We start from the raw sequence: 14,044 nt of genomic DNA, 5'->3' as shown, positions 1-14,044 counted from the left end.
ACGTGACACCAGAATTTATAGTCTACAAGGGCAGGATTTTGTAGTTTTATTCATCACCATAGCCTAGCACTTCCTATAGTGCCTGGAATTTTTTATCACCAGGAAGACGATGGGAGTTGTACTTCAGCCAAATTTGGTGTCTAGATTTATCACCTGGGTTACTTCTAGGGGCTGAGGTGGGGAAGTGGCAACTGTGCTCCACAGTGGACCGTATTCAATGCAGGGGAGTTCCTGTAGCACCCACCACCTAGAAAACACCCCAACGAATGTGATAAAGGATTCAGGCAGAGCAGCGGGGCGCTGGCTTGCCACCGGCCAATTCCCCTGCCTTTCTTCCCATCCTTTCCCCATTTGTCTGTAACACCAGTTTTTCAGATCATTTGCTTGTTCGCTGAATGGCTGGGAAGACACAAAAACTCCAAGAAAGTATTATCAGCATACAAATTTATTTGTTTTCAAAATAATATGGTTCTATTTAGAATACTATAATAATTATCTAAAGCAAATATCATCATTGGCTCTGAAACAGGTCTGAAGATGTCATTCTTTTGAAGTCAAAAATATGTACTAAGAATGTACAAGGAAGAAAATATAAGAAACAAGTCTGCTGAGTATTGGGGATTGTTACAAGAGGGTCACAGTAAGATACTATAATGGAGTCCAAATTATAAAACATACAGCAAGGAGTTCTCTTGTTTTATCAATTCCCCAGAAAATAGCTCAGTAACCTCAGGAATGCAAGAATACCACCAGTTGGTTAACAGGACAAACTTCCTGAGGGACACAGGTAGTTAAGTCACTACATTTCCCCTTTCTCTAACTCCTTTCCTCACACCGATTTCTTCTTTTCCCTTAAGATCAGTTTAATCCTGCTGAAACATATTTGGGTTTATTTGTAAAGTGGTGTAAATAATATCCTGATAGAAGTAATCAACAATTTAGCTAAAGATGATCAAGGATCAAACTTTTGAAAAAGGTCAATCAGCTAGTTAACAGAGACCATCGGGGGCTTTCAGAAAAACAATTTCAGATAATGTATGTTTGCTAAATAGATAAAAAATAAGCGATAAAAAATGGTGAAAACCCCATTTAACTGTGACCTAGATAATCAAAAGTAGGCAGGTGACTTTTGATTCAACTCATTGACTTGTGGAGTGGGCTGTAAGAGGCTCCGAGACAGAGTTTGGTTTCCACCAGTGTCCATGGCCAAAGGGTCAACTCAGAAGGTCTCCTCCTCTCGTAGGAACTGGAACACGGACGAGAAGTCTTTCTTCGAGTAGCCCTTTGCACACATCATCCTGTAGATCTGATGGGCTTGGCTGCCCAGGAGGATGGGGCTCTTTGTGCTGGTGGCAGAGTCTTGTGCTAACCCCAGATCCTAAATCAAACAAGGGCAGGAGGAACACATTGAGACTGGTAGGGAAGGCTCCCTATGGAACTGTGGCTCCCAATGCTTTGGTTTCAGAGAAGAAAAAACGAAGTCTAAAGAAAAAAGATGCTTACAAGCACTATGGTAAATTATATATATATATACACTTTATAAGTACAAATATTATTTTGTGGGGGGGTTTTTTGGTATGATTTTCTCATGTAAACACATAGATTTAGAAAATCGACTTAACTTTAAATTCTTCTATAGCTTCAACTAAAAAGTAAGTTTAATGATCACCCACACACTGAACAAGTGTGGACAGCAACATGCCTGCTCACGCCCGGACAGGAGACCGGCCTCTTCTGTCAACGTCATTTAGCAGCACACCTGTAAGATGCTATTATTTTAAAATGACAGAGAAATATTTACATAGAAAGATGGCACTTAATTTTTAGCCTAGTAATGTAACTAAAATGTAAGAACTCAGAAAAACATAACATATTGAGAAAAATTATTTCTATTAAGAGTCTTTCAAATAGGAAAGTAAATTATTATCCCAAATAAGAGTTCATGGAACCAAAAAAAGGGAAACTCGAAAGCTTTGGTGGCTGCTCCCTTAAAGGATGGACACCGTTAAAAGGGAGAGGCTGCCTTTCAATCCTGTAATCCTGAAGGTCAGACAAAGAAGGTACCCTCTGAAGCTTCCTATACAGAATTTAAAACAAATGAATATCCCACTTCACTAATCAAAAAATATTTACAAATCCATGAGCTCAGTGGGTGGTTCAGGAAAATATATAAAACATTTGCTAAAAGGCATCAATAAATTAATGGAGGACCAAGTCGTTATATTTTATAAGGAAACAGATATATTGGGAGAGTACCAAGAGTCGTCATGATTTCCCATAAGTTGTTTCTTAGTGCCCATCAGAAACAGACTTCTAGGATGGGACGTTCAGAAGAATAATCTAGTGTTTGTATTGACTGTGTTCTGAGTAAATACATACAATATGTTAGAACTTTATGATGTTAAGACCTAGAAATAAATGTACAAGCTTCTACTTCAATGACCTGCTAGCATCATATTCCCTAGCACAAGATTTAATGGCGGTTAAGCAAAACGTCTCTAAGTAAGTAAAACCCTGATCTGCCCAAGAAGATACAATTGCTTTAATCATTGTGGCATTGATGGGGATTTCTTTAGTCTCTATCAGTTTGTCTATACAAATCTAATTGGCTATGGTGTATTTGTACTAACAGCTCTCTGAGGTGATGAAAAATTTTTAAAAGTTCCTTTCTAAGGACTCTCATTCTAGGCAAAACAAAGAAGTGTTCCTCTTTATAAGGGAAATGCATTTCATAAAGGAAACAAGAATAAAACAGTAGTATCCATGTTTTACTACTGTACTATCTTATGCGATTAATTGAAAATGATTTTTTATTAACAAGACAATCATTATAAAGGAAGGACCTTTAAAATTGAAGTGGCAGATTCCTCCTGGACAGGGACACTGGAGAAAATGACTAAAGTGAAGGTGTCCAGATGCATCGAGGACAGCTCCAGAGAAGAGTCCCCAAACAAAGCCTGCACTGCAGGAGGATGGAGGACCAAATCCATCCCCTTTGATTAGAGGTCTCCTGCCTCCTATTACACTCTGTCTGTTAGCTGTTTCCTCTGTTGGAGCCCTTAGCAGCATTTTAGGAACCAAATAAGCTAACAGGTCACAACCCACTTCATACAGATACAGAAAGGAGACTGGGTATAAATGTGACCCTTTCATTCTTCCACGTGCCCTAATAAATCACCCCGCAGTGCTGATGGAAACAACGCACCTGAGGAGCTACTTTCTTTTCCCAGTAAACAGCCCCACAGCACAATGATAAAAGCCCTAAATACAAGGGCCAGACTGGCATACAAATAGATATTTCTTAGATGAAACATGAAAAGAAACAAAACTATAAAATAAGATACATGGAAACAAATAAGAAACATCAAACACTGCTTCATCCAGTAAACATCTAGAGTGTGCTGGTGAGTGCCAGGTACCAGGTCAGGAGCTGAGGTAGGGGGACAGGAGGGAGCCAGGCAGAGGGCACAGCGAGCTGGGGTCTGCAAGCGAGAGAGGGCGAGGCGGGAAGGAGTGCGGTGCGCGGAAGCAGAGAGGGCAGGGGGAAGACAAGACTGAGCTGGGGAGGAAGCAGAGGCCAAGTCACTGAAAGCCTGGTAGAACCCGTACAGCCATGAACTCGAACCTGCAGTGACTGGAAACCATGAAAGCAACTGAACAGGAAAAAAGGCACAGTCGGGTTTTGACATTTTAGGAAGCTTGCTTTTCAGTGGGGTGGAAAATGAACAAAAGAAGATGAGGATGAAAGGCAAGGAGACCGGGTACGAGCTGATGTGCTGTCACCTACATGAGGCTCAGCCAAGGTTACTGCTTGTGGCAAAGGAGGGAATGGATGAACTCAAGGCATTGTCAACAGCAGAATGGTCAGGACGTCACGGGGAATGAAGGAGAGAGCGCTGAGTATGGTATCCAGGGGTGTGCACTATTACTTTTTAATCAGGGGGGAAAAAGTCAATTGAGGGAGGGGTGTATAAGCTTTATGCAGAAATCTGAACGTCTGTTCATCTATAAGGTATTTCTTAAAGTTGTGATCACAAATGACGTTCTGACCATTCTGCTTGTTGACAATGCCCTGAGTTCATCCATTCCCTCCTTTGCCACAGTTTTCTTTTCAAATGACTTTATGCATAAATACATATATATTCTTAAGCCAGGATGATGTATTTAGAAATCTAGTATCATGAGAAAGGAACTCTCTTGTTTTGTGGTGTGTATATCTAATGTCAATGTATTATCAACCAATGTATTATCAAACAAGTCCTTCCAAGGACTTGGCAAATTAACGTGAATTTATGATAAAGAACAAAATTTTACCACCTCAGATTATAAACAAACCCAAGCACAAAAGAAAAAGCCTAGCCTGTTCTTCTCATTTGAAAGGCCAGGAATAAAAATGAATAGATAAGGATTTTAATCTAAGTTTTAACTCATTTCCAGTAAGTGAATCATTGTTGTAGTAATTCTGCCTTCTAGAATTTTGCCTTTTATGTCTATATGCCTTGTTAAAAAGGGAGGAGAGGGGTTAGGAGGGAGGACAAAGGAGGAAGGAAAAGAGAATTAGACCATTAAACATTTCCCCCCTCTGTTGGGTAGCCTCTGCATTTACCATACCTTAGCCATGAGTGTTGTTCCGAATCCACCCTGATAGTTATTGGCTGAGGGAACTCCATCCATCACCCCAGGCACAGGATTGTAAGTGTCACTTGACCAACACCGTCCTGAGCTCATATTTAGGATTTTAGCCAATAGCTTTGGGTCAAGCCCTAACCTGTCAAAGGTCAAAAAAAAGAAGTGTTAAGTGTCAAAATATACAAGTCACGTGTGACTTATTTACCTGTGAGGATACTCTGTCTTCTCTCTTCATTTATTTTATGTCTTCAAAAATCAAAGCAGATTGATGAGTGTGAAGAATCCAATCTTAAATTATAAGGTATTAAAAGCTAGTGATTAAACCATTATGAGCCAGAAATTCTAAAATGAAAGAAAACCTTCTGTACTATCCTACTTTTAAGAAATATCATAATCACATAAAAGTGTTGTTGGTTTATCACACATGAGGGTTTTCTAAGAAAAATAAATGTCTCTTTGGACATTATGCATTTACGAGTCACATAAGAACCTTAAACCAATATGATCATCTAAATTCTACATTCCTTTTTCACAAATGATATATTTCAGAAAGAAGTACAGGCAAATAAACTGTGCATCATGGGAGTCTGTGTGGATACATTTTAATGTATTTATTCTTTTAGTTTTTCTAAGAATAAATGTAAGAGTTGAGCATGAGCAATAAATGAGCTTAAGAGAAGCTATCATTATAAGAAGACATTTTTTTCCTGCAAACTTTTTCTTATTTATTAAATCTTCATCAGACAATCTTGCTTATGAAGCAAGTCTGCACAGAGTTGTGACATATGCTATCTATTCGGAGACATACATTATAGTTCTGGGTCAACTGCTGATAAGGTTACTGATCCTGATAAAACAAAGCTTGCCCAAGCGGAAACATCATTTGTTCTATCACTGAGCTGATGGCATAAATGACTGTTCAATGTGGACCCAGAAAAAAAAAAAGAATCAAATGCTATATTACTTTTATCCTAAGTCTCTCTCTTTTTTTTAATCCTAAGTCTCTTAATGCAGTTTGAGAAGTACAGTTTTGCTAAGTATCACTAAATCAAGTTTCAAATAATACCTGCTGCTTTTTCTTAAAACCAATCTCTTCTAGAATAATAATTTTGAAAAAAGATCGAAAGACACATATAAATGTTCAACAAACTGCATTTTGACATGTTTAAGTTCTTGTTTACTTAGTGTGTTCAAAATTTATGTCTGTTTATTTCCCAAGCTGAATATCATGACCAGTAAACATTTTGCAATGTTAGTACAGGGGGCTCGGGCTAATAGCCAGGATGTGTATGGACTTATCATGTAATAAAACTGTTATATAATACTACACGGCATGCCATGTACATGAATTCATATGGTGGGTCATGTTATAAGGAGAGGTTTTTCCTAAGAATTATAAGAGATTCAAAAGACCCGATCTAAATTAGCTATCACGTATTCTGATCAATTGTAGACTGCTGGGAGGAAACCCAACAGTTTCATTCATTCTTTTATAAAAATCCAAGTTTGGTACACGTATAGTTTGCTACTGATGCTTTCTTTCCCTTGTAAATAAAATCAGGCTATCAGTATGCTGTTGTAGCAGATGACTTAGGAAAAGAAAAAGCCAATGTGCTTAGGGAAGAATTGTAGTAAGTAAAATCACAAATTAACAATTAGTTAATTTGCTGCAACTGCAAATATGTTCTCTAAGCACAAATGTTCAAGAATGTTTATGTCCAATGTATTCCATGAGCAGGAATATTTTTAAAGACCCCAAACCATCGCTTTTCCCTTCCATTTGAAACATAATTTAGGGCTTTCCTAATTCAGATTCTTTTTAAATGGCTTATCACATTTAAAGCAGCAGAGTTACTCCTCTCTTTCTAATCCACCAGGTTATCCTTAACAGTACATCACAACCATCTTTACTGCTGACGAAATTCATACCCTGTCTGTAATATTCACCAAAATGGTGAGCAACACATATTATCCTTTGTAAACCCCTACATTTCATTTTTCTTGAATGTTCAGGGAAAAATACTGGCACTAATTCGTGGAATCCTGTTTGGTGAGCACATTACTATTCAGAAGCATCCTGAGGGGTGCACGCAAAAAGGAGGCGGCAGTTGTTACTGGCTCCCTTTTCAACGTGCCGCCTCCCCACCAGGTTGATTCCCTTTAGGAGATGGCGACTCCCTCTCCGCTCTTCCTCCAACCGCCCCTCCCCATCATTACAAAGAGCAAGTTAGAAGTGTTTTGCATTTCATCTTTCTGGAGATTTTTCCACTGGCACATATATAACTGACAGTTAAAATTAGACATGATATTAAAATCAGTTACTGAAGTCCTCTGTCTTCCACTGTGCCCAAGGCTTGTAATGGTCTGAAACCAGCTAGAATACACAGTAATTGTCATTCAGAGAGTCTATCCTAGAACGTCATGCTTCACTGGAGAAGACTGAGTTTCCATCTGAAATCAACAAATTAATCCAAGACAGGTATCTGAAAGGGCAAGTTTAATAGGAAGCAGCTACTGGGCTCTCAACCATGATAAAATGTTATTGCTGTTTCCCTGTAAATTGGCTGGGAACATATGATACTTTCTGCATAAGAGCCCCATTGCTGTTCAGGAGATATACAGCTCAAGCCATCAAAAGGATGACAGTCTGTCAGTCCCCATAATAACTTGCCACTGGATGTGGTTCGAGAGTGCACGCGTGCATGCATGTGGCTTTACAATTGCTGGAATGTTCTCTGATATAAACAGAATGAATTCATTGCTCTGACTGCATAAATAATGCAATTCAAATAAACGTCACTGTGTCAAATCGACTCACCTTTAAAACACAAGAATTTTAAATAAACTATTGGGTGAAATAAAAATGCAGAAATTGTAAAAAACAAAATTAGATAATCCAAACGTTTACCTTCACTGTAACCAAGGCTTTTAAGGGCCAAATAAGTTTGTTCACTTTATATTCTCTAGATCTATCTACACTGTCTGGTTTTATGTAAGAACAAAGCACACCATTTCACTACAGTGAACAGCTCTAGAAGTGAAACACCTAAGACCACGTCAATCTTCGGCGACCACCGTTCTTCTCCTAATGCGCACACAGACCTGCCACGTGCAGGTGCTGGGCCTGGAATCAAGGAGACCAGAGCAAAGAAGCCAAGAGGCTGTGACAGGCCTCCAGGAGTGAGCCAGTTAGGACACACACCCAGATACCTGTCACCTGAGGCAGGGGAAGTACGTCCCTCCCTCCCTCTCTCCTCTCCTCATCTTTTGGCAAATCTCACTGACTGCCTACTATGTGCTATAAGTATGTTCTTAAGATATAGCAATGAGCAAACAAAGCCATCCCCCTTAATGGAGCTTGCATTCCAGTTGGGAAGACGCAATAAACAAGTAAATAAGTACAGAATGCCAGCTAGTGAGAAGTGTTGTGAAGGAAAAGCATTTAAGTACAGTTCAATTCAAATACTAACCACTGCCACCATTACATCAGTCACCACCATGTACTGAGGACCTACTATGTGCCAGGAACTGTTTTAAAAGATTTACATGGATTAACTCATTTAATCTTCATAACAACCCTATGGATAGATATGATTAGTTTTGTCATTTTATAGATGAAAAAAGCTTAAGTCCATGGCAGAGCAGGGATGCAGACATCAACAGATGCCCAAACTCTCATCACACTTAATCTCACTGGGTCATGTGGGTAGTGAACCTGACAGCCAGTCAGTCTAACGGCATTTTATCAGCTTCTTAAGAAATTGGGTCAAATTTGTATTCCAAACTTTTTGCCGTATGTTAAATACACTAGGGTATATACTTAAGGCTTCAGTCAACACCTAAAAAAAAAGACAACTTTTTCTAAGGGCAGTAGCCCAGAAACTAAAATTATGCTTGTGAGAAACTTGTCATTGGAACAGCCTCCCCGAAGTGCAACTGTCAAGCTTTGGTGGAAGAAGACAAGATGGCTGCTGCTGGAAGGGCCTGGGCCCTGGCCGGTAACGCAAATAACTCCTTCCACCACCCCTACTGAAAACAGTAAAAACAAAAAAACCATTCCCGGTGGAGCAAAAATAAAAACAAACAACACGACTGACATTCTCAAAGCTGCTCCCATGTGATGCACGGGAACAGAAGTTCTCTGACGGGGGCAGGGCCCTGTGAGTGCCAGAAAACTGAGCCCCAACTCGAACCCAATCAGGAGGTAGAACGGTCTAATAAAAAAGAATCCCCAAATATGTTGTATACCAATATTTTTTATGGTTTACTTTTTTATAGCATTTTAAACTTTCACTAACATCCATAAAGACTCGCTGTAAAAGATCATAGAGTCAATAAGACTTTTTAACCGTAAGATTTATTCTTCTACTTTTTTTTTTTTAAGGAAACATCAGTGTTTTGGAAAAACACTGACTTAGAATGAAATTAATCAGAAATAATCACTTCATAGGAATAGATGACTTAATTTGTAAATGTTGACATTAATGCTCTAAAAATTTTCACTTTGGAGTGAACAGAATATAAATGGACTGAACCACTTTGATGCCGTACTACTTTGTGGGAATTTACTACTTGGGAATTTATGCTTGCTGATGCCAATTTTCTCTTTCACCTTGCAAAGCTCAATAAATTGTGGCCGCTCTCTATACTCTATTAGAGAACAATCCTGTCATTTTAAACCATGTCTGTAAACCATGGAGAAAAGACAATAGCAGAAGCAATCATTTTTAAGACTTTCAAACCACTGAGAATCTTTGTGAGATAAACTGATAAAATCCTAACGTTATGAAAATAAGCAATTCATTAACACAATCCAAAGCATCAGAAATATACAGATCATTATAACAGTTAAGTAAAACTAGCGAGTTCCTGCTTTGTGTTCAAACATTTTTAATATATATAGAAACACTACATAAACAAATATATCAGGAACAGTAACGTATATAGAGTTTTGAAAAAAATTAAACATTTAAAAGTTTCATATTTCTAAATATTGTTTTTTATCATAGTGGATCAAGACCAATGAGAAGAGAAAATCTATTTATTGCTTCTGCTTTTAACATTTCTATTTGGAATTTTATCATTTTTTCTTTGATAAACCACTCTAGTAGCTAATGTATACATTTCACTGTATGCATTTCATTCAATTAATTTGATTCACCTGATTTTCATACTATTCTTTTGAGGAGAAAAAGAGAGAGACATCGATGTGAAAGAGAAACATCAATCAGTTGCCTCCCGCACGTGCCCTGACTGGGGATCGAACCTGCAACCTGGGTATGTGCCCTGGCCTGGAATCGAATCCACCACCTTTCGGTGTATGGGATGATGCTCCAACCAACTGAGCCACACCAGCCAGGGCCATACTGTTCGCTATTAGCTGGTGTTTGGAGCTGGACTTCCACAAGCACTTACCATACACAAACTTTATTTGAGAATGGCAAATGATAGATTATCTAATAAGAGTTATGCTGGGAAAATTATCTGAGGAATGTTAGAGGCTACATCACTATGCCTAAGAAACATCCTGCCCCAGTGATGCTGAAGGTAAGAAACAGAATGTAAAATAACAAGCACAGATAAAGAAAGAAATTTCACTATAGTATAACCTAGGTTCATCCAGGCTTTGACTTTTTTATTATATTTTCATTTATATCTGGAAAAATGAAGATGAAATTCTAAAGACACACATGCATACTAATGCTCCAATCCTACTTTCAACATCAATTAATTTTGTATGCAATTTTGGTTCCAGAAATTTATATTTTCCTCCTCCATGAAATTATTCTAGGGGTTGGACATGTAAACAAGTTACTAGTAACCAGTTTTTCAATTATGATAAGTGAACCATAGCCTATAACTGGCTACAATACAGAGATACAGTGAATAGCTCCCTATATATATTCCCAGTTTTATTAAAGCTTTGTATATATATGCTAAGCTTACCATTTCTCAGACATTCAATTTTAAAATGTAAATGGTACAAGATATTGATAAACCAATTAGCACTGATGCAAAGCAAATTCCTCTTTTATCTCAATTACAACATGACAACTTAATAGGTCAAGATAGTTTAACATCTGAGACAAGGGCAATTCAATAAAACAACAGCATCTTGATATGGTAATTAAGAGGAAATGTGAATCCATTACTGTGTTTTAAAAAATATCTCAAGTACGTTGGCTATTTTTATTGCTTTCATCAGAAGCTGAGATATGAAACACCACTCTGATCTGTGATATATTTGGCACAAAGTTTTGGGAAGTGTGAGAAAAACACCTGAATAAAGCATCTTGCTCTTTAAGCATTTTCTAAAGTAAGAAATATATACTTATTATATTCATGGAATCAAAACATTAACACATTAATTAGGTAATTAATCATATGTAGCATTCCCAACCCAAAAAATTACAGGCTAAAATTAAGACATTAACGTTCAGCATTCTAAGGGACGATCATCATGGTAGGAAAAAGAGAATTCCTGAATCACTTTAAGCAACGTATGAATGCCATTTTATTTTAATGGAAAGTTATTTCCTTAATGTAAGGTGACAAAACCACAGGCAAGTTAACATGAAAGAGGTGTGCACATGAGTTGCAGCTTTATGAATGCCACCCAGTTTATCCAGGAGACAAGCAACCAAGAGCTCTTTTAGTGTAAGTCTTGGGGACTATATTTAAAATAGAGACATAAAACCAGTCACGTGGTAGCATAACACTTGAACTCACTATACATTAAAACCATGTTTTATACAAATTTGTCCTATACTGCCAAAGCATGTTTAAATTTTATAGTAAAAGTGTTTCTTGCATTTCAACATAATAGAAGAAATGGAACTTCCCCATAAAAAGGATAATGTAACTTCATATATACAGCACAATACAGTTTATGGCTATGGCAAAGAATATTCATGCTCTCTAGGGTCCCATTGGTCGTCAAATAAGCAAAGTCTATTAAAGTTCAATAATGAAGTACTTTCAAAATGTTCCTGGATCAACTCATTTATCTCTCATGAACATTTTTTTTTCAACATCAAAAAAATCAAACAGGAACGCTCATAAAAATTGTTAGTACGTGAAAATGTACTATTCAACAAACCTGATTCCAAGATTCATAGCTTCGGCAGTTCCGATCATACTAATAGCTAACAGCATGTTGTTGCAGATCTTTGCAGCCTGAAAATAAATTGAGTACGTATTAAATATCTTTATTTTCACGTTATAACTCACAGGAAGTTTTTCTTCACCCAATTCCACAAGCTTCTTTCTCAAAGTAAGAGCGTTCAACAGTTGATTCTCTCCACTGGAGAAAGGAACATGGTGCTGCTTGCTTCCTTCCCTTGAGCCTAACACACTATCCCTGAGCAAAGGCTGGGGGGTGGTACTGCTTCTAAGTATGAACCTCACACAGCTCCTCCCGGGCTCAGCATGTTGGGAATACTTATCTGTGTGGTACGGCCGCTCTTTAAGGGACAGGGCTTACAATCTAATTAGGGAAGTGCGAGTAACACACTGAATGAGAAGGCAGTGAACAGACGAAAACAAGTAAGTGATCAATTGTATGGTAGAGGCTTTGAGATAGAGACGGCAGCAGTTCAAAGAAAAGATCACTGAGGGCCCTGGCCGGTTTGGCTCAGCGGTGAGAGCATCGGCCTGCGGTCCAGAGAGACCCGGGTTCGGTTCCCGCTAAGGGCACGTACCTCAGTTGCAGTTTGTCCCCGGCCCTGGTTGGGTCGTGTGGGTGGCAGCCACTCGATGTGTCCCTTTCACATCGATGTTTCTCTCTCTCTCTCTCTCTCTCTCTCTCTCTCTCTCTCTCTCTCTCTCTCTCTCCTTCTCTCTCCCTCCCACTCTATCTGAACAAGAAGATGTCCTCAGGTGAGGATTAAAAATAAATAAAAAAAAGATCACTGAGGGCAGGAGCAAAGAGGAAGTAGAACCTAAAACCATTTCTCAGAAGGCCAGGCAGGATTTCATTAGGCAAAAGAGAGAAAGAAGGAGAACAGGGGAAAAGTAAATATATAAGATGGATTAAATGTGTAAGAGCATAGGATGTTCTTGAGAACAGGAAGAACATTGACTCCTGTGCATATGTTTTAAGGAACGGGGAGAAATTTGATAGTTAAGACTAGACCAAGAGCTCTGAAAGCTAGGGAGGGTGGAGAGTTAAAATTTGACATGATAGGAAACAGGGACCCATTCAAAGTTTCAGAATGGGGAAATACTGTCATGACATAAGCATCCTGACGGAGCTGGTTTGCTTACAGTGCTGGGCGGAGTGGTGAGCAGTGAACCAAGTGTGAGACCATGAGAGGAGCCTGGAGCAGGTAACGTCTGGTCTGGAATGAGTAAGATGGTCAACAATGAAAACTGCTGAAGCAAAAATCAACAGAACTCGGAGACTGGACAATGGAATGGAGACAACAGATATATCTAAGATGATACCAATCTTAAGTAAGATCGAGAGGGTGCTAGTGACCAGGACAGAGTATTAAGAGGAGTGAGTGTGAGCGTGTTTGTCTTGGATAAAAGGGGACAACCAGTTTGATTTCAGAGTTCTGAATTTTCATTCACCTCTATATGGCAAGAAAGTTGATATAACATTTCTAAGTGAAAACTATTTGGTTTTCAAGAAAAAGACTGAAGCACATAGATTACATCTACCTGACTATACTGTAAATAGAGTTATAGCGAGTAATTAAAAAATGAGAAGGAGGATTACAACTCAGACAACATGAACACTACAAATAGAAACAGTTTTAAGAATGATTTCAGGGGTTACTGGGATGATATGTCAAAATCTGAATGATGGAACTTTATAAATTGACTGATGTCTGCTTAGTCCCAACAGGAATGAAGGAAAATTAATTTATTCCAAATTAACTTAAGATAATTTGAGCAAACAAAGATTGAACAGAGTAAGGAGGAATAGGAATGTGGTCAGGAATAAGAAATGAACATGAGCCAAATTTACATCACAAGTCGGGGTTATTAATATGAAAATGTTACCTGCCCGGTCCCAACAGCGCCACAGTACACCACATTGGAGCCCATGCAGCCCAGCAACTCTTGGGCAGCAGCAAATTCATCTTCGACTCCTCCCACCATAAACGTGAGGTTCCCAGACCGAGCAGCTCCCACACCTGAATGATTTAGGGTAAAGGGATAGTAAAATTAGAGACACTCCCCAAACCAAAGGAAAACATTGTGCTTCCAAATTATATTTTTCAGGCATGTGCAATATACTCTAAATTTCTCGTGGAATATTTTATTTATTTATTTAGTTAGTTAGTTATTAATTATTTTAATCCTCACCCAAGGTTATTTTTCCATGTATCCTCAGATAGAGTGGGAGGGAGAGAAAGGAAGCGAGAGAGAAACATCAACGTGAGAGGGACACATCGACTGGTTGCCT

General features: G+C 38.5%; 1 protein-coding gene across 3 annotated transcripts in view; it reads right to left on the bottom strand.

Annotated features, from left to right (window-relative positions):
• Positions 1–433: 433 nt before the first annotated feature.
• HIBADH (3-hydroxyisobutyrate dehydrogenase) overlaps positions 434–14,044 on the bottom strand; it is a 102,272-nt gene continuing 88,661 nt past the window's right edge. For all 3 annotated transcript variants that reach the window (XM_036247245.1, XM_036247246.1, XM_036247247.1), the window contains exons 5-8: positions 13,639–13,772; positions 11,729–11,805; positions 4,612–4,768; positions 434–1,378 (exon numbers count right to left, since the gene is read on the bottom strand). In XM_036247245.1, the coding sequence (XP_036103138.1) occupies positions 1,220–1,378; positions 4,612–4,768; positions 11,729–11,805; positions 13,639–13,772 (527 nt within the window). In that variant the 3' untranslated portion in view covers positions 434–1,219. The remainder of the gene's footprint in view (positions 1,379–4,611; positions 4,769–11,728; positions 11,806–13,638; positions 13,773–14,044) is intronic.

The sequence above is a fragment of the Molossus molossus genome, unplaced genomic scaffold, assembly GCF_014108415.1.
Source record: "Molossus molossus isolate mMolMol1 unplaced genomic scaffold, mMolMol1.p scaffold_m16_p_7, whole genome shotgun sequence".
NCBI classification, from domain to species: Eukaryota; Metazoa; Chordata; class Mammalia; order Chiroptera; family Molossidae; genus Molossus; species Molossus molossus.
Note: the sequence above shows the minus strand (reverse complement) of the source record. Positions and strands in the feature narration are given on the sequence as shown.